The sequence below is a fragment of the Loxodonta africana genome, chromosome 2 (assembly GCF_030014295.1).
Source record: "Loxodonta africana isolate mLoxAfr1 chromosome 2, mLoxAfr1.hap2, whole genome shotgun sequence".
In the NCBI taxonomy this organism is placed as follows: Eukaryota; Metazoa; Chordata; class Mammalia; order Proboscidea; family Elephantidae; genus Loxodonta; species Loxodonta africana.
This window is the reverse complement of record NC_087343.1, coordinates 4,417,479-4,440,410: the sequence shown is the minus strand read 5'-3', so window position 1 is coordinate 4,440,410 and position 22,932 is coordinate 4,417,479. Positions and strand designations below refer to the sequence as shown.

At 48.2% G+C, this 22,932-nt stretch overlaps 1 protein-coding gene across 1 annotated transcript in view; it reads left to right on the top strand.

Moving 5' to 3' along the window:
• The window catches only part of ADCY2 (adenylate cyclase 2), a 515,387-nt gene that overhangs the window by 230,887 nt on the left and 261,568 nt on the right, over positions 1-22,932 (top strand). The window contains exon 4 of the mRNA XM_010588063.2: positions 22,604-22,753. Within this exon, the coding sequence (XP_010586365.2) occupies positions 22,604-22,753 (150 nt within the window). The remainder of the gene's footprint in view (positions 1-22,603; positions 22,754-22,932) is intronic.

The window sequence follows — 22,932 nt, the reverse complement described above, 5'->3', positions numbered from 1 at the left end:
ACAATGCCAGGCACACAATAAGTGCTGGGTATACCTCACCTGGAGTTGTCGTTGTTGATATTGTCAATCCGTAGTTCCAGAACTAAATGTCACAGACAGCATATCCCCTGCCTGCCCTGAGTCACTGAGCTGACCTAAAATAGTTTAGGTATTTCAGACAGGAAGTGGGATGGCCTACCCAGCACTTGGCTGCTAACTGAAAGTTTGGCAGTTTGAACCCTGCAGCAGGTCCACGGAAGGAAGATGTGGCCATTGGTCACCATAAAGATTACAGCCTTGGAAATCCTAAAGGGCAGTTCTACTCTGTCCCATAGGGTCACTACAAGTTGGAATCGACTCGACAGCAATAGGTTTTTATGTACAAAAAAAAGAAAACCTTGCTGTAGAGTGGATTCGGACTCCTAGGGACCCTACAGGACGGAGTAGAACTACTCCATAGGGTTTCCAAGGCTATAATCTTTATGGGATCAGATTCCCAGGTCTTTTCTCCCTTGGAGGGACTGGTGGGCTCCAACCACCAACATTTCCATTAGCAGCTGAGCGCTTTAACCGTTTGAACCACTAAGGCTCCTACACCGACAAATAACCCAAGGTAATTAAACAGATCTCATGTAAGTGGGGAGAGTGAGGTGCAGGAAAAACAAGTGAACCAGGGCAAGCAATTCACCGCGCGCCCAGTAGAGCTGAGCCCCAAAGACTTCCTTCAGATCGAAGCTCTGTCAGGAGAAAAATCCAGAAGCTGCTCTTTATCTTGATACTTTTTGACATCTGAAGGGCAAGGAAGCGACGTTGGTGTGTGCTGTTGCTGCCTTCCTCTGTCACTGCTATTTCTGGGTTTTGCCTACAGGCAGGGGAAGGAGCAGGATGGGCCTGTGAGTCTGGGGCTGTGCTTTGGGCTGGAGTCAAGCAAATGTTCCTGCAGGTTCCACAGGCGGCTACACAGAGCTTTCTCTGAAAGGCAGATGCTCCGGCTGTAGGCTCGGGGCCTTGGTGGGCAGGGGGTCCCAGGGTTGTGGGGAGGGGCAGTGGAGAACAGGGGGTTCCAGGGCTGTGAGGAGGGGCCGTGGAGAACAGGGGTTCCCAGGGCTGTAGGCTTGGGGCCTTGGTGGGCAGGGGGTCCCAGGGTTGTGGGGAGGGGCAGTGGAGAACAGGGGGTCCCAGGGCTGTGAGGAGGGGCCGTGGAGAACAGGGGTTCCCAGGGCTGTAGGCTTGGGGCCTTGGTGGGCAGGGGGTCCCAGGGTTGTGGGGAGGGGCAGTGGAGAACAGGGGGTCCCAGGGCTGTGAGGAGGGGCTGTGGAGAACAGGGGTTCCCAGGGCTGTAGGCTTGGGGCCTTGGTGGGCAGGGGGTCCCAGGGTTGTGGGGAGGGGCAGTGGAGAACAGGGGGTCCCAGGGCTGTGAGGAGGGGCCGTGGAGAACAGGGGGTCCCAGGGCTGTAGGCTTGGGGCCTTGGTGGGCAGGGGGTCCCAGAGTTGTGGGGAGGGGCCATGGAGAACAGGGGGTCCTAGGGCTATAGGGAGGGGCCGTGGAGAACAGGGGATCCTAGGGCTGTAGGGAGGGGCCATGGAGAACAGGGGGTCCCAGAGCTGTAGGGAGGGGCCATGGAGAACAGAAGTTCCCAGGGCTGTGGGGAGGGGCCTTGGAGAACAGGGGGTCCCAGGGCCATAGGGAGGGGCCATGGACAACAGGGGATCCCAGGTTTGCGGGGAGGGGCCATGGAGAACAGGGGGTCCCAGAGCTGTGGGGAGGGGCTCTGGAGAACAGGGGGTCCCAGGGCTGTGAGGAGGGGCTCTGGAGGACAGGGGGTCCCAGGGTTGTGAGGAGGGGCAGTGGAGAACAGGGGGTCCCAGGGCTGTGGGGAGGGGCTATGGTGAGCAGGGGTCCCAGGGCTATGGGGAGGGGCTGTGGAGGACAGGGGTTCCCAGGGCTCTGAGGAGGGGTTGCGCAAAAAGGGGGTCCCAGGACCGTGAGGAGCGGCTGTGGAGAACAGGGGGTCCCAGGGCTGTGGGGAGGGGCTATGGTGAGCAGGGGTCCCAGGGCTATGGGGAGGGGCTGTGGAGGACAGGGGTTCCCAGGGCTCTGAGGAGGGGTTGTGGAAAGCAGGGGGTCCCAGGGCCGTGAGGAGGGGCTGTAGAGAACAGGGAGTCCCAGGGCTGCGGGGAGGGGCTGTGGTGAGCAGCGGGTCCCAGGACTATGAGGAGGGGCTGTGGGGAATATGGGGTCCCAGGGCTGTGAGGAGGGGCTGTGGAGAAAAGGGAGCCCCAGGGCTGTGGGGAGGAGCTGTGGTGAGAAGGGGGTCCCAGGGCTGTGGGGCGGGGCTGTGGTGAGAAGGGGGTCCCAGGTCTGTGAGGAGGAGCTGTGGTGAGCAAGGGGTCCTAGGACTGTGGGGAGGGGCTGTAGAGAACAGGGGGTCCCAGGGCTGTGGGGAGGGGTTGTGGAAAACAAGGGGTCCCAGGGTTGTGGGAGGGGCTGTGGAGAACAGTGGGTCCCAGGGCTGTGAGGAGGGGCTGTGGTGAGAAGGGGGTCCCAGGACTGTGGGGAGGGGCTGTGGTGAGAAGGGGGTCCCAGGACTGTGGGGAGGGGCTGTGGAGACTAGTGGGCCCCAGTTCTTGTTTCTGCTGCTTCTGCGCACAACGACGGAGTCCAGGAGCAGCAGAGCCAGGAGGAATGGAACATGCGATAGAGGCATGGAGCTGCCACAGGCCATTCATTCGTTCATCTGCGGCTCATTCATCTCGCGGCTCATTCAGCCGTCACTAACGGAGCGGCCTCTGGGTGCTGCCGTGTATCTTGCCTGCTGGTGGAGGAGTTCCTGTTCTCTGCAAAGCCTGTTGGGGGAGATGGCCTTGCAATGGCAGTCTCACCCGGGTAACAGTATGCAAAGGAGAGGAGCCCACCCCCCACCGCCCTGCACCCTGAGCTGTGGCCTCTCGGGCACCGACAGACCAAGCACTGGAAAGGGAACAGAAGGGAGGGAGGGGAAGGAGAATGAGCAATGGAGACCAAGTGCAAGGGCAGAGGTGAGAACGGGTGGCCTCAGACCTGTGGGGTGGCTCCAAGGTGAGTGGCGAATGTAAATGGGGTGCCAGAGAAAGGCTGGGGCCTTTTAAGAAGCCTATACTTGATCCTTAAAAAGCTTGGAGGTTCCAGTCCACCCAGGGGTATCTTGGAAGAAAGGCCTGGCAACCTAGTTCCAAAAAGTCAGCCACCGGAAACCCTATGGAGCACAGTTATACTCTGACCACGTGGGATCACCAGGAGTCAAAATGAACTCGATGGCAACTGGTGGTTGTGTATCAAAGTAGTGCATATCAAAGAAGGGAAACGGAGCAAAGCTTCTCTTGGCATTTGCGTTTTATGAGTCTGTTCTCCCCTCCGTACTGTGGAGCAAGTTCCTTGAGGGGAAGGATGTGTCTCCTGTTTCTGTTTGGTGTTGTTAGGTGCCATCCAGTCGGTCCTGACTCCTAGTGGCCCTGTGCGCCACAGAACGAAACACTGCCAGGTCCTGCACCATGCTCTTAATCGTTGTTATCCTCGAGCCCATTGTTGCAGCCACTGTGTCAATCCACCTTGTTGAAGGTCTTCCTCTTTCCGCTGACCCTGTACTCTGCCAAGCATGATGTCCTTCTCCAGGGACTGATGCCTCCTGACAATATGTCCAAGTACGTGAGACAAAGTCTCTCTGTCCTCGCTTCCCAGGAACACTATGGCTGTACTTATTCCGACAGATTTGTTCGTTCTTTTGGCAGTCCATGGTATACTCAATATTCTTTGCCAACACCACAATTCAAATTCGTCAATTCTTCTTTGGTCTTCCTTATTCATTGTCCACCTTTCACGTGCATATGATGCGATTGAAAATACCATGGCTTGGGTCAGGCATACCTTAGTCTTCAAGGTGACATCTTTGTTCTTCAACTCTTTAAAGAGGTCCTTTGCAGCAGATTTACCCAATGCAATGCGTCTTTTGATTTCTTGACTGCTGCTTCCATGGTTGTTGATTGTGGATCCGAGTAAAATGAAATCCCTGACAACTTCAATCTTTTCTCCATTTAACATGATGTTGCCCATTGGTCCAGTTGTGAGGATTTTTGTTTTCTTTATGTTGAGGTGCAATCCATACTGAAGGCTGTGGTCTTTGATCTTCATCAGTAAGTGCTTCAAGTCCTCTTCACTTTCAGCAAGCAAGGTTGGTCATCTGTATAATGCAGGTTGTTAATGAGTCTTCCTCCAATCCTGATGCCCCGTTCTTCTTCATATAGTCCAGTTTCTCAGATTATTTCCTATTTATGTCTCTTAATCCCTACAACTGGTATATTCCAGGATGTCTTCCCATTTCAGCTGATTTGCCTCCTCTCAAATTGCAGACCTTCCCGAGTAGGACACCTCACTCCAACCTTTTAATACTTTCTTCAAGGGTTCCCTTCAGTAGTCCCCTTTAGCTGGCTCTACACGTTACCCAACCCACACCATCCCCTTCAATCACTCTTTGCATAATTGCCTGCATAAGGAGGTTACTTTTTTTCCAGGTTGGTCAAACCCTTCTCTTAGGGTTTGCAAGCCTATTTAAGGTACATTCCCTCCATAACTTCTCTGTATGGTCTCAGCTTATTCATTTGCTTTACTCTAAGCACACTCAACAAACAACACATGAGGGAAGCTTATACCACAGCAGAGGGATAACTTGTCTGCTGACTAAATTGGGCTGTCTCCTCCATGTGAGTCAGCCTTACATTTGGATGCAAGAAACAGAAAGCCAGGACTGTTAGCTGTCATCAATCTTGCCTGGTCGAGGAGCTTCTCAGCACAGGGACCCCAGATCCAAAGGACACACTATTCTCCTGGCTCTCGTTTTTTTTGGCAGTATGAGGTCCCCATGTCTCTCTGCTCGCTTTTCTCTTTCATATCTCAAGAGATAGACTTAAGACACAACCTCATCTTGTAGATTAAGTCCTGCCGCTTTGACATAACTGCTGCTAATCCCACCTCATTAACATCATAAAGGTAGGCTTTACAACACATTGGAAAATCACATTAGATAACAAAATGGTGGACAACCACACAATACTGGGAATCATGGCCTACCCAAATTGATGCACATATTTTTTGGGGACACAATTCAATCTGTGATACCACATAATACTGTCATTTCATTGGGTGGTAAGATTTATAAAAACAGCTATGAATGTTGTTAGCTGCCATCGAGTTGACCCTGACTCATGGTGACCTATGTATAACAGAAGGAAACATTGCCTGGTCCTGTGTCATCCTCACAATCGCTGGCACGTTTGAGTCCATTTCTGTGGCTACTGTGCCAGTCCATCTCGCTGAGGGTCTCTCTCACCCTCACTGACCCTCTGCTTCACCAAACACGATGTCCTCCTCCAGTGATTGACCCCTCCTGAAGATGTGTTCAAAGCAAGCAAGTCAGACAGTGTTCTGTTGTGTTCAACAGGGTTTCCACTCGCTAATTTTTGGAAGTAGATCGCCAGTCTTTTCTTCCGATGCTTGTTGCTGGTGTTATACAGTGTGAGGGACAGAGCATCATAGCTGGGGTCAGGAAGAGTCCCGTGAGACCCCTTCTTTCACTGCAGGGGAGAGGTCACCCAGGATGCTCTCCTGCAGCCAAAGGTGATGTCAGGGTGCAGAAGAAGGGGAGACCTGGGCACAAACACATTCTGCAGGCAGTATTTTACCTGCATTGATTAACAAGTTACCCAGAGTGCTAATTTATCCATTCATCATGAGAAATGTGACAATCGAGTAGGACAGATAGCTGTATTAAACTACCTCTCACAGCCTTTCTCTGTAGCAAAAATTAATTAATTGGTGCAAAGTGTAACTTATGCAAAAGTTAATGATACTTGTGAAAGGGAAACCAAGTCCAGTTAATTTCACATTTGAGTCCAAATTCGGTCAGCGATCCCTTCAGTGCAACCTTTATTATCAACAAAGCTTGATCTGGGAGCATCCAGCCCTGTGGGGGGTGACCCTCCACCTCTCGGGCTCTGTGTACGACCTCGTTAGTAATCCAAACTTTCATCCAAAGGACATGAGGCTCAGGACGGTAGCTTGCTCTTGCAAGGGTAGAAGAGAATGCTAAGTGAATTCAGAATGCTGGTTTGTGAACTAGTTTTAACTTAATGCTTTATGTTTGTCTTAGAAGCAACTGTATGTCTGCTATTTGCTTTCAAAAGTAAATTTATTTATATATTTTAAGTGCGAACTTACATAATTCTCCAAAAGTGCATTTGAACATCTTCCTCTAGAGGTGCAAGGAAGCCAGTCCTCTCTGGATTGTATCTCGGACATCACACTAAGTATACACTGCCTTCTCTGTTCCCCTCTGGTCTTACCTGTTGCCACTGAGTCTATTCTGATTCACAGTGACCCTCTAGGACTGAGCAGAACTTCCCCATAGGGTTTCCAAGGCTGTAATCTTTCAGCAGCAGACTGCTACATCTTTCTCCCATGGCACAGCTGGTCAGTTTGAACTGCCAACCTTTTGGTTAGCAGCCAAGTGCTTAACCACTGTGCCACCAGAGCCTCAGGTTGGCCATATCACCCCTGGCCTTAGGTCGGCCATATTTCTGGTTCTCTGAGGTTCCATTTGCTTGTGCAAATGTGAGTATCTCCAGGTGGGCCTCGACTCATCCCTTATTAATTTCCTTGGGCCTCTTCTCCCCACGCCCCACCGCTCAGCCTCAGCTTTCTCCAGGTTCACTTCATAGTCCTCTAACTGCAGGGCCTGTCTTCCTCCCCAATCAGAGTGGGAGCCATCTGAAATGAGCAAAAGGGTTTGTCTCCTTTGGTTTAAAAAATGACACCACTCCTCACAGCCTCTGGTCTGAGTAGCAAAGCCGCCTCCTGCAGAGTAGGCTTATCATCAGTAGCACCGGCCATTGTTCAATCCCTTATCCAGTCCTCAACTCTCCTGTCTACCTGCACTGGGGCTTGTTCTCGAAGCATTCAGGTTTAGACGTCTGGTTTTTATCTGATGATAGTTTCTCCATTGGCAGTGCACAACAAGCTCACTTAGGGAGATAGATGTTAAAAAATGTTACAACCCACTGTCTCCCCAGGAGTGGGCTTCCGATGGCGCCCGGTGGTCCTAACAGGAAGCCTGCTTCAGAGCAGCAGTGCAGGGCAGTCTTGTGAGAAGGCCCTGGCAAATCTTTATCCTACCTTTCCTACCGCCGACAGCAATTCAGACTGTACAGGACGCAGAACAGTGGACAGTGTGGAGGCACTCAGAGCCCTGAGGAGGACCTGGCTTTGAAGCCAGGGAGGAAATGAGGGGTCCCACAGAGGCCCCTGGAAAGGGGGAGGAAGGGGCATGTCAGGCAGAGAGAACCACACCTGGAAGGTGTTGACTCTGGGGAGATCAGCACATTGGAGGACCCAAAGGAGGCCTCTGTGAGGAGGGGAGAAGAAGGAGTGGGTGTCCAAGATGCAGACGGTTGGTGGGGGCGGGGGGGGCAGGTGGTATGAAAAGTCCAGCGTAGGATGAGTCTGAAGAAGAATTGATGCATTTAAATTATGGTGTTGGCGAAGAATATTGAATATGCCATGGACTGCCAGAAGAACAAACAAATCTGTCTTGGAAGAAGTACAACCAGAATGCTCCTTAGAAGCAAGAATGGCGAGACTTCGTCTCACATACTTTGGACATGTTGTCAGGAGTGACCAGTCCCTGAAGAAGGACATCATGCATGGTAAAATAGAGGGTCAGCAAAAAAGAGGAAGACCCTCAATGAGATGGATTGACATAGTGGCTGCAACAATGGGCTCAACCATAACGACAATCATAAGGATGGCACACGACCAGGCAGTGTTTCGTTATGTTGTACCTACACTAGCTGTGAGTCAAAAACGACTCAATGGCACCTAACAACAACCAGTTACCAGTTGTTGTCAAGTCAGTTCCAACTCCTGGCGACCCCATGTGTGCACTCAAACCTCTAACTCTTCAGTTAGCAGCCAAGCACATTAACAGTTTATACCACCCAAGGACTCTTGGAGAAATTAAAAAAAAAAATCCGTTGCTGTTGAGTCAATTTCAACTCAACGTGACTCCGTGTTTGTGAGAGTAGCACCGTGATGCATGTGGTTTTCAATGGCTGATTTTTCAGAAGTAGATCACCAGGCCTTTTTTCCAGGGCTCCTTCTGGGTAGCAGCCGAACACATTAGCCATTTGCACCACCCACCCAGGCACTCTTTGGGGCTGCTGCCCAGCAGGAAGTGGGATAGGAGAGCCAGGCGTCCGAGAAGTTGAGGGAGAAGCCTCGCTGTGCTGGCGGTCCAGGGATGGAGCAACAGACGGAGCTGTGTGTGCTGGAGGAGGTGAGGTACAGGCTGGCTTGCTGTTGGGGCCATTCAGGGGGAGAGGTTGATGACACAGAGGTGGCTGGGAGGGACCGGACCGGAAGACTCGTCTGAATCCCTGTTGCCTGGTTTATAACCATGATGGGGGCTGAAGTCTCTGTGGGGTTCTTATGCACTGAGGTGGAGTGAAAAAGTCTTTTTACTTGTAGGTTGTAGAGTTTGGTTGTCAAATCTGATCTCAATAAATGGATCTCTAAGTGGGTATTCTAAAAGCAAACTCCTTCCTCCATTGCAGTTGTCCTCCCGTGTGGTTCGGAGGCAGCGCACGCTTCTTTCTCATCAGCACCTTTCATGGAGCGATTGCCGGTAGCGTGTTTTCACGCTTGTGGTGTGAAAACAGTTCTCTGTAGCAAGCACGACGTTTCAGTCTCTCTGCTGGTAGGGACTCCGCGGTCAGGGCCACCTGACCATCGGCAGAACCCTGCGCTGACCGTCTCTTCTCCTTTCCAGTGTAAATGTAGTTCCTCGTGCTTCTCTCTCTTTTAAAATTTCAGTAAACTTTTTGCTGCTTCTGTGTAATTTCAGCAGTCATAAGAAGTCAGTAAGGAAGGTATTCACACATAAGGGATAAGAACTGAAGTTCATACCAGCTCGGTGCATCGGCTGAGGCTATATATAAGTCAAAACCTTATTTTCTTAAATTTTGAAAAATATCTCTTGCTAAGTACTATGAAATCTGCAAGGGGGACGGAGGTGGGTGAGCGGTAGGAAGCTCCTCTTCCACGTGGGAGACCTCACACGCAGCCACCACCCATCTGTCAGCGGAGGCTTGTGTGTTGCTACAGTGCTGAACAGGGTTTCAGCAGAGCTCCCAGCCTAGAAGGAAAGGCCGGGTTATCTACTTCCAAAAATCAGACAATGAAAACCCAGTCACAGTGGTTCAACCTGCAGCCAGCCATGGGGACGGCACAGGACTGGGCAGTGTTTTGTTCCGTTGTTCATGCGGTCCCCAAGAGTCAGGGGCCAGCCCGATTGCAATTAACAACAATAACAGTGACATAAAATATGTATAGGGACAGAACATTAAAATGTTTCTCAAATGGTTTAAATTATGCAACAGTAAATATTGCTGCAATCAGTGTCTATTTAAGATTGTTGTTGTTGTCTCATTGATTCTGACTCCTAGCAACCTCAGGTGACAAAGTAGACCTGCCCATAGAGTTTCCTTGGCTGTAATCTTTACAGGAGCAGGTCACCAGGTCCCAGCTTTTTGGTTAGTAGCCAACCACTGAACCAGGACTTCTTTATTTAAGATTAGATGCAAAAAAAGAAACTTCCTTAGCTTCAGCTAGGGTACCCAGTATCTATCATGTGCCTTTGGACTGGTCAGCTAATGGTTTTACTCTTGATCTTTGGGTGGACCTGTTTATTATGTGAAGCATCCAATGGAGCATAGAAGTGAATATTTTTTTAACTTTCTGTGCTCACCCCTAGAACGGGAACAGGCTTGGATGCGTGTCTCATTGGTCCCTGGCTTGCAGCAGTTCTGTACCATCAGGAAGCATTTTAAGGTGTCACAGAAATACATTTAGACTTGGATACTCTTGAGAGTTTTAAAATATGATCGTGATACTGACTTCCACTTGTGAGGTCCCAAACATAAGAGTTGGAGCTCCATGTCTTATTTTTATACAACTGAAGACATATACATGAAGCCCACCATAAGGCGAACATTGCTGTGTGTCCTGAGAGAAATGTGCCTGGTAATCAAGTCATTACTTTATAAATCACATTATTTGATAAAGCAGACAAGTGACCCAAATATCACCCCCACACAAAAATAAGATGGTTCTGGAAGCTGACCCTAGACCCTAATTAATGTGGCAGAGACTGTTTCTTATACTGCCCAATGCCTAATAACTCCTGGGCAATCTTAGTGTGATAAAGGGCACACAATAAAATAAACATAATTGAAATGAATTGTCAGCAATATACAGAGCTTTTGAATGCAAAATTTCCTTCTTTTCAAAAGCATGAGTTTATTAATTATTTTTTAATACTTAGAAGCCTCTTCAAATTGGGTACCAGCAAGACAAAGAGGTACCCTGGATCTTATAAAAAGGAATCCTTTCCCTTCTAGCAATGACGTCGTTGGGAATTTAGAACACCTTGCAGTAGAAATAGGGAACCACATCTAACTTCCTCCAGAAAGACCAGTCTTTACCAGTTGAGATAAAAAGGCAGACACCGGTTTAAATAGTGGGCTCTTTCGTCTCTGTGCCGTGCAAATACACAGGTGGCTTAGGTCGGTGTCATGGATTGAATTGTGTCCCCCAAAAATATCTGCCAGCTTGGCCAGGTCATGATTGCCAGTATTGTATGATTGTCTACCATTTTGTCATCTGGTGTGATTTTGCTATGTGTTGTAAATCCTATCACTGTGGTGTAATAAGATGGATTGTGGCAGTTATATTGATGAGATCCACAGGATTAGATAGAGTCTTAAGCCAATCTCTTTTGAGATATAAAAGAGAGCACTAAGCAGAGAGACAGGGAATTCATGCCACCAAGAAAGCAGTGCTGGGAGCAGAGTGCGTCCTTTGGATCTGAGGTTCCTGTGCTGAGATGCTCCCAGACCAAGTGAAGACTGATGACAAGGACCTTCCTCCAGAAACAACAGAGACAGAAAGCCTTCCACTGGAGCCGGCACCCTGAATTCAGTCTTCTAGCCTACTGGACTGTGAGAGAATAAATTTCACTTTGTTAAAGCCATCCACTTGTGGTATTTCTGCTATAGCAGCTCTAGATGACGGAGGCAGTTGGGTTCCCTAGAAGCAGACCCTGAGATGTGGATTCCTGTGCACATGGTGAATGGGGGGAAAACCTTCATTGGAGCCAGGGATGCAGGACAGGACAGGGAGACACGAAGCAAGGCTGGGGCTCAGTGGGTCGAGGCGAGCTGCCCCCACCTTACCCCACAGGGAGCCTTGGAGTGTGTTCTGCCTGGAGGCACCAGTTAGGCTTTGTAGCCCTGTGTTCATCAGTCATTAGCCATTGGCTGTCTGGGGAGGGTGGGGTGAGAGGTGGTCTGGTCCCCCAAGTGTAGACTCCCGGAGAAAGCCATAATATTTGATTGTTAGCTGCAAGCAGAGCTGTGAAATGGGCACACTGGGGAAGCCAAAGGGATTGCAGGAGGGTTCGGGCAGGTGGACCGCAGATGCTTAGGGGCAGGCGCACCAGCAACAGTTACTGTGGTGAAGTCCTACCACGAGAGTCTCCAATCCAGAGAGGCAGCTCTCACCTGGCCGATGGAACTCCATGGAAGGAAGACAGCTGTGTGGAGAGTAGGTGTAGGTTAACGTGACATGTGGAGAAGGTAACCTGAAACCTCTGTAACCAAGGGCTTGGGAGTGTCAGTGAAACTCTACATTTGACCAGTGGGAGAAGTACATGTCTTGGGTTTACTTAGCATTATCCATGGACATTGGAGTTAATTCTAAACTGTGAGATGAGCCCATGAATCTGATGATAGTGTCGACTAATACTGTGGAACAAAAACCAAAAATCTTGTAGTAAATCTGGAGAAGGGAGTTATGCAGAAATGTCTCAGCCTCTTTAAACTTTGGTGGAGCTTCCTAGGACTAAGCAGTCCTCAGACTTGTCTCTTGCTGTCACCTCTGAGTGCCCCATCTCTCTTCTCTCCCTGGTCTTCTCTTTCTAAAGGTTGGATTCTCTTTTCACCTCGGTCTGTACAAGGTTCCATCCAGACGTCCCAAAATGGTAGCCTCAGCCCCCGGTCTGTATGGTCTTCTTGATGCCCTCAGCTTCCTGGCTCAGACTCAAGACTCAACCCCAAATCCCCGGAGAGAGTCCGTTAGCCCAGGAGTTCATCTTTGGTTTCTTAACCTGTGGTTTTATGGAAGGTTAAGGTAGTGAATCCCTGGATGAGCAATTGGTCAGCGTACTTGGCTGCTAACCGAAAGGATGGAAGCTCGAGTTCACTCAGATACACCTCAAAAAAAAAGGCCTGGCAATCTACTTCTGATAAAATCAGCCATTGAAAACTATGAACTACAGTTCTACTCTGACATACATGGGGGCACCATGAGTTGAAGTCAACTTGATGGCAACTGGTTTTAAGGTAGTGGACTTGGCTGATGGCCCTGTTAGCTGTCCATGCTCTCTCTGCTTTCTCCCTGGGAGACTGATGTAAGTAGAGTGTCACCAACTCCCCCACCCTCCAGCTTCTGGTTGGGTTAGGCAAAGGGAAGGCATGGGCAGGAGACCGCAGGCCAGGGTGAGAGGGGGTCAGGGATTGAGTCCCCGGCTGTCTCTCACCAGGGGCACCGTTTGGCCATGAACAGCTCCTGTCCGGCACCCTCTCTAATAAGGACAACTCTCTGGGACCCGGTAACCCTCCCTGTCTTGCTTCCTCACATGGATGAGCAGTAACATCACCTCCATTGCTGCCCTGCTGTCTGCGTCAACTAGTGCTGTGGTAACAGAAAGATCACAACAGTGCTTTAAAGAACAGATACTTATTTTCTCACTGTTTTGGAGGCTAAAAGTCCCTATCAGGGTCTGGGCCACCCTTCTTTGAGCCTCTCTTCTGGTTTTTGGTGTCTGCTGGAGATCCTTGGTGTTCCCGTGATTCGATGGCATTCCTTTGTCAATGATTTGCAGTTGACGTCTGTCTACTCCCGTGTGTGCATATCTCTGTCTCATCTGCCCTTTTTATAACTCAGAAGTGATTAGATTTAGAGCCCACCCTAGTTGGGTATGGAGCCCTGGTGGTGCAATGGTTAAGAGCTTGGCTGCTAACCAAAAGGTCAGTGGTTTAAATCTACCAGATACTGCTTGGAAACTTTATGGGGCAGTTCTACTGTGTCCTATAGGATCACTATCAGTCAGAATCAACTCGACGGCAATGGGTTTGGTTTGGTTTTTTTCTTGTCTTTTTTTTAAGTAGGGTATGATCTAGTTAACATAACAAAGAAATCCCTATTTCCAAAGAGGATCACATCCAAGGAATAGGAGTTAGGATCCCAATACATATATTTTGACGGGGATACAACTCAATCCATAACACCAGGGTCACTTCCTTCTTCCTTGTTGATGTTCCTCACCTTGCCATCACCTTTGTAAACTGTCACTTCATGAGACTTTACCACTTTTGTACATGCCATTATTTTGTGGTGAGGACGTTGACTGAAACAGGTCTCCTGGGGCGCATTAGATTCCCTCTTGTTAGAAGAAGACAAGGGGACCTGAAGAGGTAGTACCTGGTATCCCCAGTAATGCAGAGAAGACTTTCCCCCATGGGGTGGCAACCTCTGCTCTGAGACGTGTCTTCAAAGAATCTGTACACTAGTATCTTCTAAGAATCAGCACAACCTAAAAAAGAGCCAGGTTTATGCAGCAGAAACAAACACTTCTGTATATATCTAATAACACATTTTATTTTGTTCAATTAATTATTAAATACGTTTACTTATTTTGTTAAAACTGTATTTCTTCAGTGTTGTGGTTCCCAAACTGTGTGCCAAGTCACCCTGAGGCATGCCAGAATATTTTAAATTCTCCAGGGAAATGTAGACACTTGGCATCTGCCAGACTCCACACAACCTGTTGGTTCGAGAGGGTTCATGGTGCCAACATCAGATCACACTTCATTTCCTTCCACGATGTCATGTCTCTACAAAGCTGGGTTTTTCGCAGTAGCTGAGATCAAAATCAAGTGCCATGTGGAAATCAATATGGAACAGGAAATGTGGTTGGCAGTGTCTAATTGGAATCCAAAGTTTGAGAGGTTGTGCAATGCCCAACAGATGCATAAATCCCAAAAAGAAGTTACCGTGTTATTTAAAAATGGAATAAAAAATATATTTTACTTCAATACATGTGTATTTTTTCCAAACACCTACTGAATTGTTAACACATATGCTCATTAAGTCTGCTTTGTTGTTGTTGTTAGGTGCCGTTGAGTCGGTTCCGACTCATAGCGACCCCTTGCACAAAGAACGAAACACTGCCCTGTCCTGAACCATCCTTACAGTCGTTGCTATGCTTGAGCTCATTGTTGCAGCCACTGTGTCAGTCCACCTCGTTGAGGGTCTTCCTCTTTTCCGCTGACCCTGTACTCTGCCAAGAATGATGTCCATCTCTAGGAACATATCCCTCCTGACAACATGTCCAAAGTGTATAAGACGCAGTCTCGCCATCCTTGCTTCTAAGGAGCATTCTGGTTTTACTTCTTCTAAGACAGATTTGTTCGTTCTTCTGGCAGTCCACGGTATATTCAATATTCTTCACCAACGCCACAATTCAAAGGCGTCAATTCTTCTTCAGTCTTCCTTATTCATTGTCCAGTTTTCACATGCACATGATGCAATTGAAAATACCACGGCTTGGGTCAGGCACACGTTAGTCTTCAAGGTGACATCTTTGCTCTTCAACACTTTAAAGAGGTCCTTTGCAGCAGATTTACCCAATGCAATGCGTCTTTTGATTTCTTGACTGCTGCTTCCATGGCTGTTGATTGTGGATCCAAGTAAAATGAAATCCTTGACAACGTCAGTCTTTTCTCCATTTATCATGATGTTGCTCATTGGTCCAGTTGTGAGGATTTTTGTTTTCTTTATGTTGAGGTGCAATCCATACTGAAGGCTGTGGTCTTTGATCTTCATTAGTAAGTGCTTCAAATCCTCTTCACTTTCAGCAAACAAGGTTGTGTCATCTGCATAACGCAGGTTGTTAATGAGTCTTGCTCCAATCCTGATGCCCTGTTCTTCTTCATATAGTCCCTCTTCTCATATTATTTGCTCAGCATACAGATTGAATAGGTTTATGGTGAAAGAATACAACCCTGACACACACCTTTCCTGACTTTAAACCAATCAGAATCCCCTTGTTCTGTATGAACAACCACCTCTTGATCTATGTAAAGGTTCCTCATGAGCACAATTAAGTGTTCTGGAATTCCCATTCTTCGAAATGTTATCCATAGTTTGTTATGATCCACACAGTCGAATGCCTTTGCATAGTCAGTAAAACACAGGTAAACATCCTTCTGGTATTCTCTGCTTTCAGCCAGGATCCATCTGACATCAGCAATGATATCCCTGGTTCCACATCCTCTTCTGAAACCTGCCTGAATTTCTGGCAGTTCCCTGTAGATATACTGCTGCAGCCATTTTTGAATGATCTTCAGCAGAATTTTGCTTGCATGTGATATTAATGATATTGTTCTATAATGTCCACATTCAGTTGGATCACCTTTCTTGGGAATAGGCATAAATATGGATCTCTTCCAGTCAGTTGGCCAGGAAGCTGTCTTCCATATTTCTTGGCATAGACAGGTGAACACCTCCAGTGCTACATCTGTTTGTTGAAACATCTCACTTGATATTCCATCAATTCCTGGAGCCTTGTTTTTTGCCAATGCGTTCAGAGCAGCTTAGACTTCTTCCTTCAGTACCATCGGTTCCTGATCATATGCCACCTCTTGAAATGGTTGAATATCGACTAATCCTTTTTGGTATAATGACTCTGTGTATTCCTTCCATCTTCTTTTGATGCTTCCTGCATCGTTTAATATTTTCCCCATGGAATCCTTCAGTATTGCAACTCGAGGCTTGAATTTTTTCTTTAGTTCTTTCAGCTTGAGAAACGCTGAGCATGTTCTTCCCTTTTGGTTTTCCATCTCCAGCTCTTTGCACATGTCATTATAATACTTTACTTTGTCTTCTCGAGCCGCCCTTTGAAATCTTCTGTTCAGTTCTTTTACTTCATCAATTCTTCCTTTTGCTTTAGCTGCTCGACGCTCAAGAGCAAGTTTCAGAGTCTCCTTTGACATCCAACTTGGTGTTTTCTTTCTTTCCTGTCTTTTCAGTGACCTCTTGCTTTCTTCATGGATGATGTCCTGGATGTCATTCCACAGTTCGTCTGGCCTTCGGTCACTAGTGTTCAATGCATCAAATCTATTCTTGAGATGGTCTCTAAATTCAGGTGGGATGTACTCAAGGTCATAGTTTGCCTCTCATGGACTTGCTCTGATTTTCTTCAGTTTCAGCTTGAACTTGCATATGAGCAATTGATGGTCTGTCCCACAGTCAGCTCCTGGCCTTGTTCTGATGATATTGAGCTTTTCCATCATCTCTTTCCACAGATGTGGTCAATTTGATTTCTGTGTGTTCCATCTGGCGAGGTCCATGTGTATAGTCACCGTTTATGTTGGTGAAAGAACGTATTTGCAATAAAGAAGTCGTTGGTCTTGCAAAATTCTATCATTTCATCTCCGGAATTGTTTCTATCACCAGGGCCATATTTTCCAACTACTGACCCTTCTTCATTCATTCTTTGCATTCATTCATTCTTCGAATTCCAATCGCCAGTAATTATCAATGCATCTTGATTGCACTTTCGATCAATTTGAGACTGCAACAGCTGATACAAATCTTCTATTTCTTCATCTTTGGCCCTAGTGGTTGGTGTGTAAATTTGAATAATAGTCGTATTAACTGGTCTTCCTTATAGGCGTATGGATATTATCCTATCATTATTTTTTTTTTCTGACAGCGTTGTACTTCAGGATACACCTTGAAACGTTCTTTTTGATGATGAATGCAACACCATTCCTCTTCGAGTTGTCATTCCCAGCGTAGTAGATTATATGATTGTCTGATTCAAAATGGCCAATACCAGTCCATTTCAGCTCACTAATGTCTAGGATATCGATGTTTATGCGTTCCATTTCATTTTTGACAATTTCCAATTTTCCTAGATTCATACTTCGTACATTCCAGGTTCCAATTATTAATGGATGTTTGCAGCTCTTTCTTCTTATTTTGAGTCGTACCACATCAGCAAATGAAGGTCCCAAAAGCTTTACTCCATCCATGTCATTAAGGTCGACTGTACTTTGAGGAGGCAGCTCTTCCCCAGTCATGTTTTGAGTGCCTTCCAACCTGGGGGGCTCATCTTCCAGCACTATATCAGACAGTGTTCCGCTGCTGTTCATAAGGTTTTCACTGGCTAATGGTTTTCAGAAGTAGACTGCGGGGTCCTTCTTCCTAGTCTGTCTTAGTCTGGAATCTCAGCTGAAACCTGTCGTCCATGAGTGACCCTGCTGGTATCTGAATACCAGTGGCATAGCTTCCAGCATCACAGCAACACCCAAGCCCCCACAGTACGACAAACTGACAGACATGTGGGGGAAGCCTACTTATTACTGCTTAATAAACAAAACCATTAGATATTTCTTCTAGCCTTGAGATGCCATGAAAAAATTACTGAGGCACTACAAGTACTGAGAAACAAAAGTATTTGGGAACCTCTGTGTTAGTGCTTTTATTTTTTTCAAGTGAAATTTTATAATCATGTTTATCACTTCTTTTCCTTCCACTGCAAGCATCCATATGTTCTCAAAAAGACAGCTGGATAGTGGGAACCCCTATAATGAAATGTGCATGGGGATCACCCTGACAGATGATGGTGATTACCCTGAGGGATGGTGGCGATTACCCTGAGAGATGGTGGTAATCACCCTGACGGATGGTGGTGATCACCCTGACGGATGGTGGTGATCACCCTGACGGATGGTGGTGATCACCCTGAGAGATGGTGGTGATCACTCTGAGGGATGGTGGTGATCACCCTGAGGGATGGTGGTGATCACTCTGAGGGATGGTGGTGATCATCCTGAGGGATGGTGGTGATCACTCTGAGAGATGGCAGTGATCATTCTGAGGGATGGTGGTGATCACTCTGAGGGATGGTGGTGATCACCCTGAGAGGGGGTGGTGATCACTCTAAGGGATGGCAGTGATCATTCTGAGGGATGGTGGTGATCACCCTGAGAGATCACCCTGAGCGATCACCAAGGAACTACAATGAAAATCTCCCTCACAAGCTCATGAGAAGCCTGCCCTGCCTCATATTTGTTCATTTCCTTGTTTTATTGACCTTTATTATTGGTATGTTTTACATATTTTACTCCAACCAAGGTTTTGGGGTACAAAATATAAAAAAAAATATATATGTAGTCAGTCATAAATAAGTGCTCAAGAATCGTTAGTTAAAGGAATAAAGTAACGGGATGACTTCCTCACCTAGGTCTGTCTTACCCCGTCATCATCAGTGTGTAGCACAGGAGCCGTTGTTTTAGCTGCTGTGGAGTCAGCCCCGACCTATGGCAACCCCATGGACAAGGAGACAAAATGATGCCCAGTCCTGTGCCATCCCCGGGATCACTGCGGGTCATACCATTATGATCCAGAAGATTTCAGAAGTAGGTCACCAAGCCTTTCTTCCTAGTCCCTCCCAGACCGGAAGCTTCGCTGAAGCCTGTTCAGCATCACAGCAACGTGCAAGCCTCCACTGACAGACGGGCAGTGCCTGTGCGTGAGGTGCATTGGTCGGGAATCGAGCCCGGGTCTCCTGCATGGAACAGGGGTATCCTACCACTGAACCACCATTTCCCTCCAAAGGAGTACCAGCCCCAAATTTCCAGGGAACACAGGTATATCTTTCAAGTGGATTCTATGGCAATTTATAAATAAAAGCATCTTTAAAACTCAGTAACATGTAAAGCAAAGCCCATTCCCTGTTATGATGCTCTCTGAACGCTGGAGGGAAAAAGCAGCTGCCATCCTGGCATTTGGGAGAACGTTGAGATGTAGCTCGGCGATCTGGCCTGATCCAGTGTGTATTCCCTGAAATTGTCGATCACGGACCAGAAGTCAGAGGCTTGTGGCAGTGGTTGGACGCTTGTCTTTGCACCTTCACAGATCACGGTCTCCAGGAAAACACGCAGTGCGAGTGGAAGGAAAGCGGTGGAGGTGACCCCCGCATACGCCCTGGGGAGCGAGTATGTTTATGTCCATCTTTGCCCTTTATCCCAGTGAACGGGGAGCTGCTACCAGGCACCCCTGCCATAATGGAACATAATGTACTGATAATGGAACAGCTAGAGTTTAGTTTGTAATGAAAAATAGTTTGTTTCCTGATTTGCGAAAGGTCTCAGTTATGCTTCCAAGTGGCTATTTAGTATTGCTGATGACAGAGTGACTTTGTGGAGCGTGTTTGGGTTTAACAGAGAAGGACATTTAAATTCAAATAGACTTTTGTGAAGCACAGCCCTTGTTTTTCTCCTCTCTTTGAAGTCCATGGCTGTTCTGCAGGATTTTGCAATCTGACATTTCACTATGAACACGCTTGCTGATGTCACATTTTGGTTGACGTGCAGGTTTGGTCATGCTAAGCCTATGTTTTTATTCCTCTGCCTCTGCCTCTATGTACGTGCATGCCTCTGTTGTCATTTGATATCACGTTTAGGCCTATTTGCCTTCATAAGCGACCATGGCGGCTCAGCGGTAGAATTCTCACCTTCCACGCAGGAGACCCGGGTTCGATTCCTGGCCAATGCACCTTACGCGCCAACCACCACCCATTTGTCGGTGGAGCCTTGCGTGTTGTTATGATGCAGAACAGGTTTCAGCAGAGCTTCCAGACTAAGAAAAGCAAGAAAGGCCTGGAGGTCTATTTCTGAAAATCAGCCAGCGGAAACCCCGTGGATCACAACAGCCTGATCCGCAGCCAAGCATGGAGATGATACACCACAGGCAGTGTTTCGTTTTGTTGTGCCCGGGGTTGCCATGAGGCAGGGGCTGGGTTGACAGCAGTTAACAACATGTTTGGAAGGGCAGTGGTGGGTGGTCCCTAAGACAGAGGTGGGATCGTAATTTGACGGCAGCTACCGGCCTTTCCGCCAGCACAGAGTTTGGTAATTATGCATCTCCCGAGAGCCTACAGAAGTGTTGACAGATCACCCACGTTTGTATAAAGTGAAGACGGGGGGGCTGGAGCCGTCTTGGCACAGTCCCAGTTGTGAAGGCTGCAGATCTTATACGCATTCAACTTCAAGGCCGACTGTAGTCTGTGGGGTGAACCTCGACTAGTGTTTGTGTCTTAAAGAACTCATTCTCTTCCGAGACATCTCGTGGAGACCAGGTTTCCCCGTCTGTTTTCTGACGGTGAGAGAGTAGCTAAATGAAGCCATAAGATAAAAGAAGATGTCAAGACAGTGAGATGTTATAAAAAAACAAACCCAAAATAGGCCTTTTTATCATATGCTCTGCTTAGCAGTCTTCTAGGAAATAAAAATGCTTTGATATTATTTTTGAAAAGAAAATTGTCACCTCATCACTCCGTGGATGCCCTAGGTTTCTTACTAACGCACCCTTTAGAAAGAAAGATGCTCCAGGCGCCAGTTGTATGTGTAAATCTGCATGTTTATTAGTTATTAAAGTGACTGGGCTGGTTCTACTAACCTAAAAAGCCCGCTGCTATTGAGTTGATTCTGACTCATGGCGACCCATGACTTACAGTATAGCTACTCCATAGGGTTTGCTTGGCTGTAATCTATAAGGTCGCTATGAGCTGGAATCAACTCAGTGGCAGTTGGTTTGGTTTTTTGGTTTAATCTCTACAGAAGCAGATTGCCAGGCCTTTCTACCACTGCACTGCTGGGTGGGCTGAAACAGCTAGTCTTTAGGTTAGTAGTTAGGTACTTCCCCCCCCCCCCGCCCCGGTTATTCTGTGAATATGGACTATTTTTATTATCAGGGTAAGAGAGCAATGAATTGTATACACCTGCTCCTGCACTCACTAGTAATCTGACATTTCACATGACGACAACGATAAAAAAAATCTGCTACCTGACTGTTTTGTGCACACCCTCGCCACGCACAGCTCATCAAGGGCTCAGGCGGAGGGAGGAGTGGTGTATTTAACCTGAGTCTGGAACTCTCCGGGTAGCTGACACTCTGGTTCCTCCTCGCTTGTGCCTCCCTCTCTCCTCCTGGCTCTTGCCTGGTGCGCCCCAGCCTCTGCCCCACGCTGGCCTCACATGTGGGCACCACCTGGAGTGAGGTGCGGGCAATGGGTGGCACTTGCCTCTGCAGAGATGCCCCTGGCCGAGGCCACTGAGTACTGCCCAGCCAGCCCACCCTGCTTCCCGCACAGAGTGTACCAGGTGGCTGAGGACACCTGGCCAGCAGCCCGCAGCACAGATTCAGATTTTGGGGAGCAGAGCGAGGATGAGCCAGTGACCAGCGCAGATACAGAGGAGCTGTGGCCCCCCAGCTGGGAGGGCTGGGGCCAGGGAGGAGGGGAGGCCAGGGCAGGAAGGACCTGGTCTTTGGAATCCAACCATGTCGGTAAGTAATGAGCGGGTGTATTTGGAAAGGCTACCGTTGCCCCATATGAACAAACTATAAGGAGAGGTATCACTCACCTAGGCTCAGCGAAGGCAGCTTTGGCGAGAACGCACCCTGCGTCCGGCGTCCAGTACCGCAGATGCTGTGTAACAGCCGTGCAGCCTGCGTGGCACACAGGAGGCAGCTGTGGGCTGGCAGGGAGGCTCTGCTCCACGTGTCTCTTGTCTTCCTGGGCATGTTCTTTTCTGGCAATGACACAGGGACCAGAGAATGGCCCAGAGCACACAACGGCTCCCATCTGAGAGCATTAGCCGTGGCACATGACAGGGCTGAGCCCAGAGTCAAGGGAGGTATTCAGGTTCACCTTTCCAAGGGCGTGGGTCCAACAGGGGAGTTTGTTGTTGTTAGTTGCCCTTGAGTCACCTCCAACTCATGGCAACCCCGTGTACAACAGAATGAAATGTTGCCCCATCCTGCGCCACCTTCACAATTGTTGGTATACGCAAGTCAGTTGTGACCACTGTGTATTTTGAGTGCCTGGAAACCCTATGGGGCAGTCCTACTGTGTCCTATAGGGTCGCTATGAGTCAGAATACACTCAAGGGCAAAGGGTTTGGTTTTTTTTTTTTTTTTTTTGACTCCAACCTAGAGGGCCCCTCTTCCAGCACGGTATCAGACAACGTTCTGTTGTGCTCCGCAGGGTTTTCACCGGCTAGTTTTCAGAAGTAGATCACCAGGCCTTTCTTCCTGGTCTAAGTCTGGAGGCTCTGCTGAAACCTGTCAGCCCTGGGTGACCCTGCTGATATTTGAATACCGGTGACATAGCTTCAAGCATCACAGCAACACACAAGCCCCCACAGTATGACAGATGACAGGTAGTAGAAGAACGGAGTAGAATCTCTAAGAAGGTAGCTGCTTTCGTTAAGTGAGTAAAAATGTTAGCATGAAAACAAATAAAATTAAACTCCTGCAGAGCCCCATCTTGGAAGACTGCTGCGAATAAGTGTTTTCCTGCTGTGGTAGAGGCACTCACCCTGCCGTCGGCTCTCTCTGTCCCTTCAGATACTGGCCAACGTGATCATTTTCATCTGCGGGAACCTGGCGGGCGCCTACCACAAGCATCTCATGGAGCTGGCTCTGCAGCAGACCTATCAGGACACCTGTAATTGCATCAAGTCCCGCATCAAGTTGGAGTTTGAAAAACGTCAGCAGGTAACATACATGTTCGATCCCATTTCCCACGGCCTGGGGCATGATTAGAGGTGGCGTCGTGACTGCCCATGTTAAGTTTGCAGCTCATTCCTGCCTGGTGTCAGAAGGAAAGCAGGGGTGTGGACTCCCCATGCCCAGCTGGGCTCTGTTCCTGGGGGGAGGGGTGGCGTCACAAACAC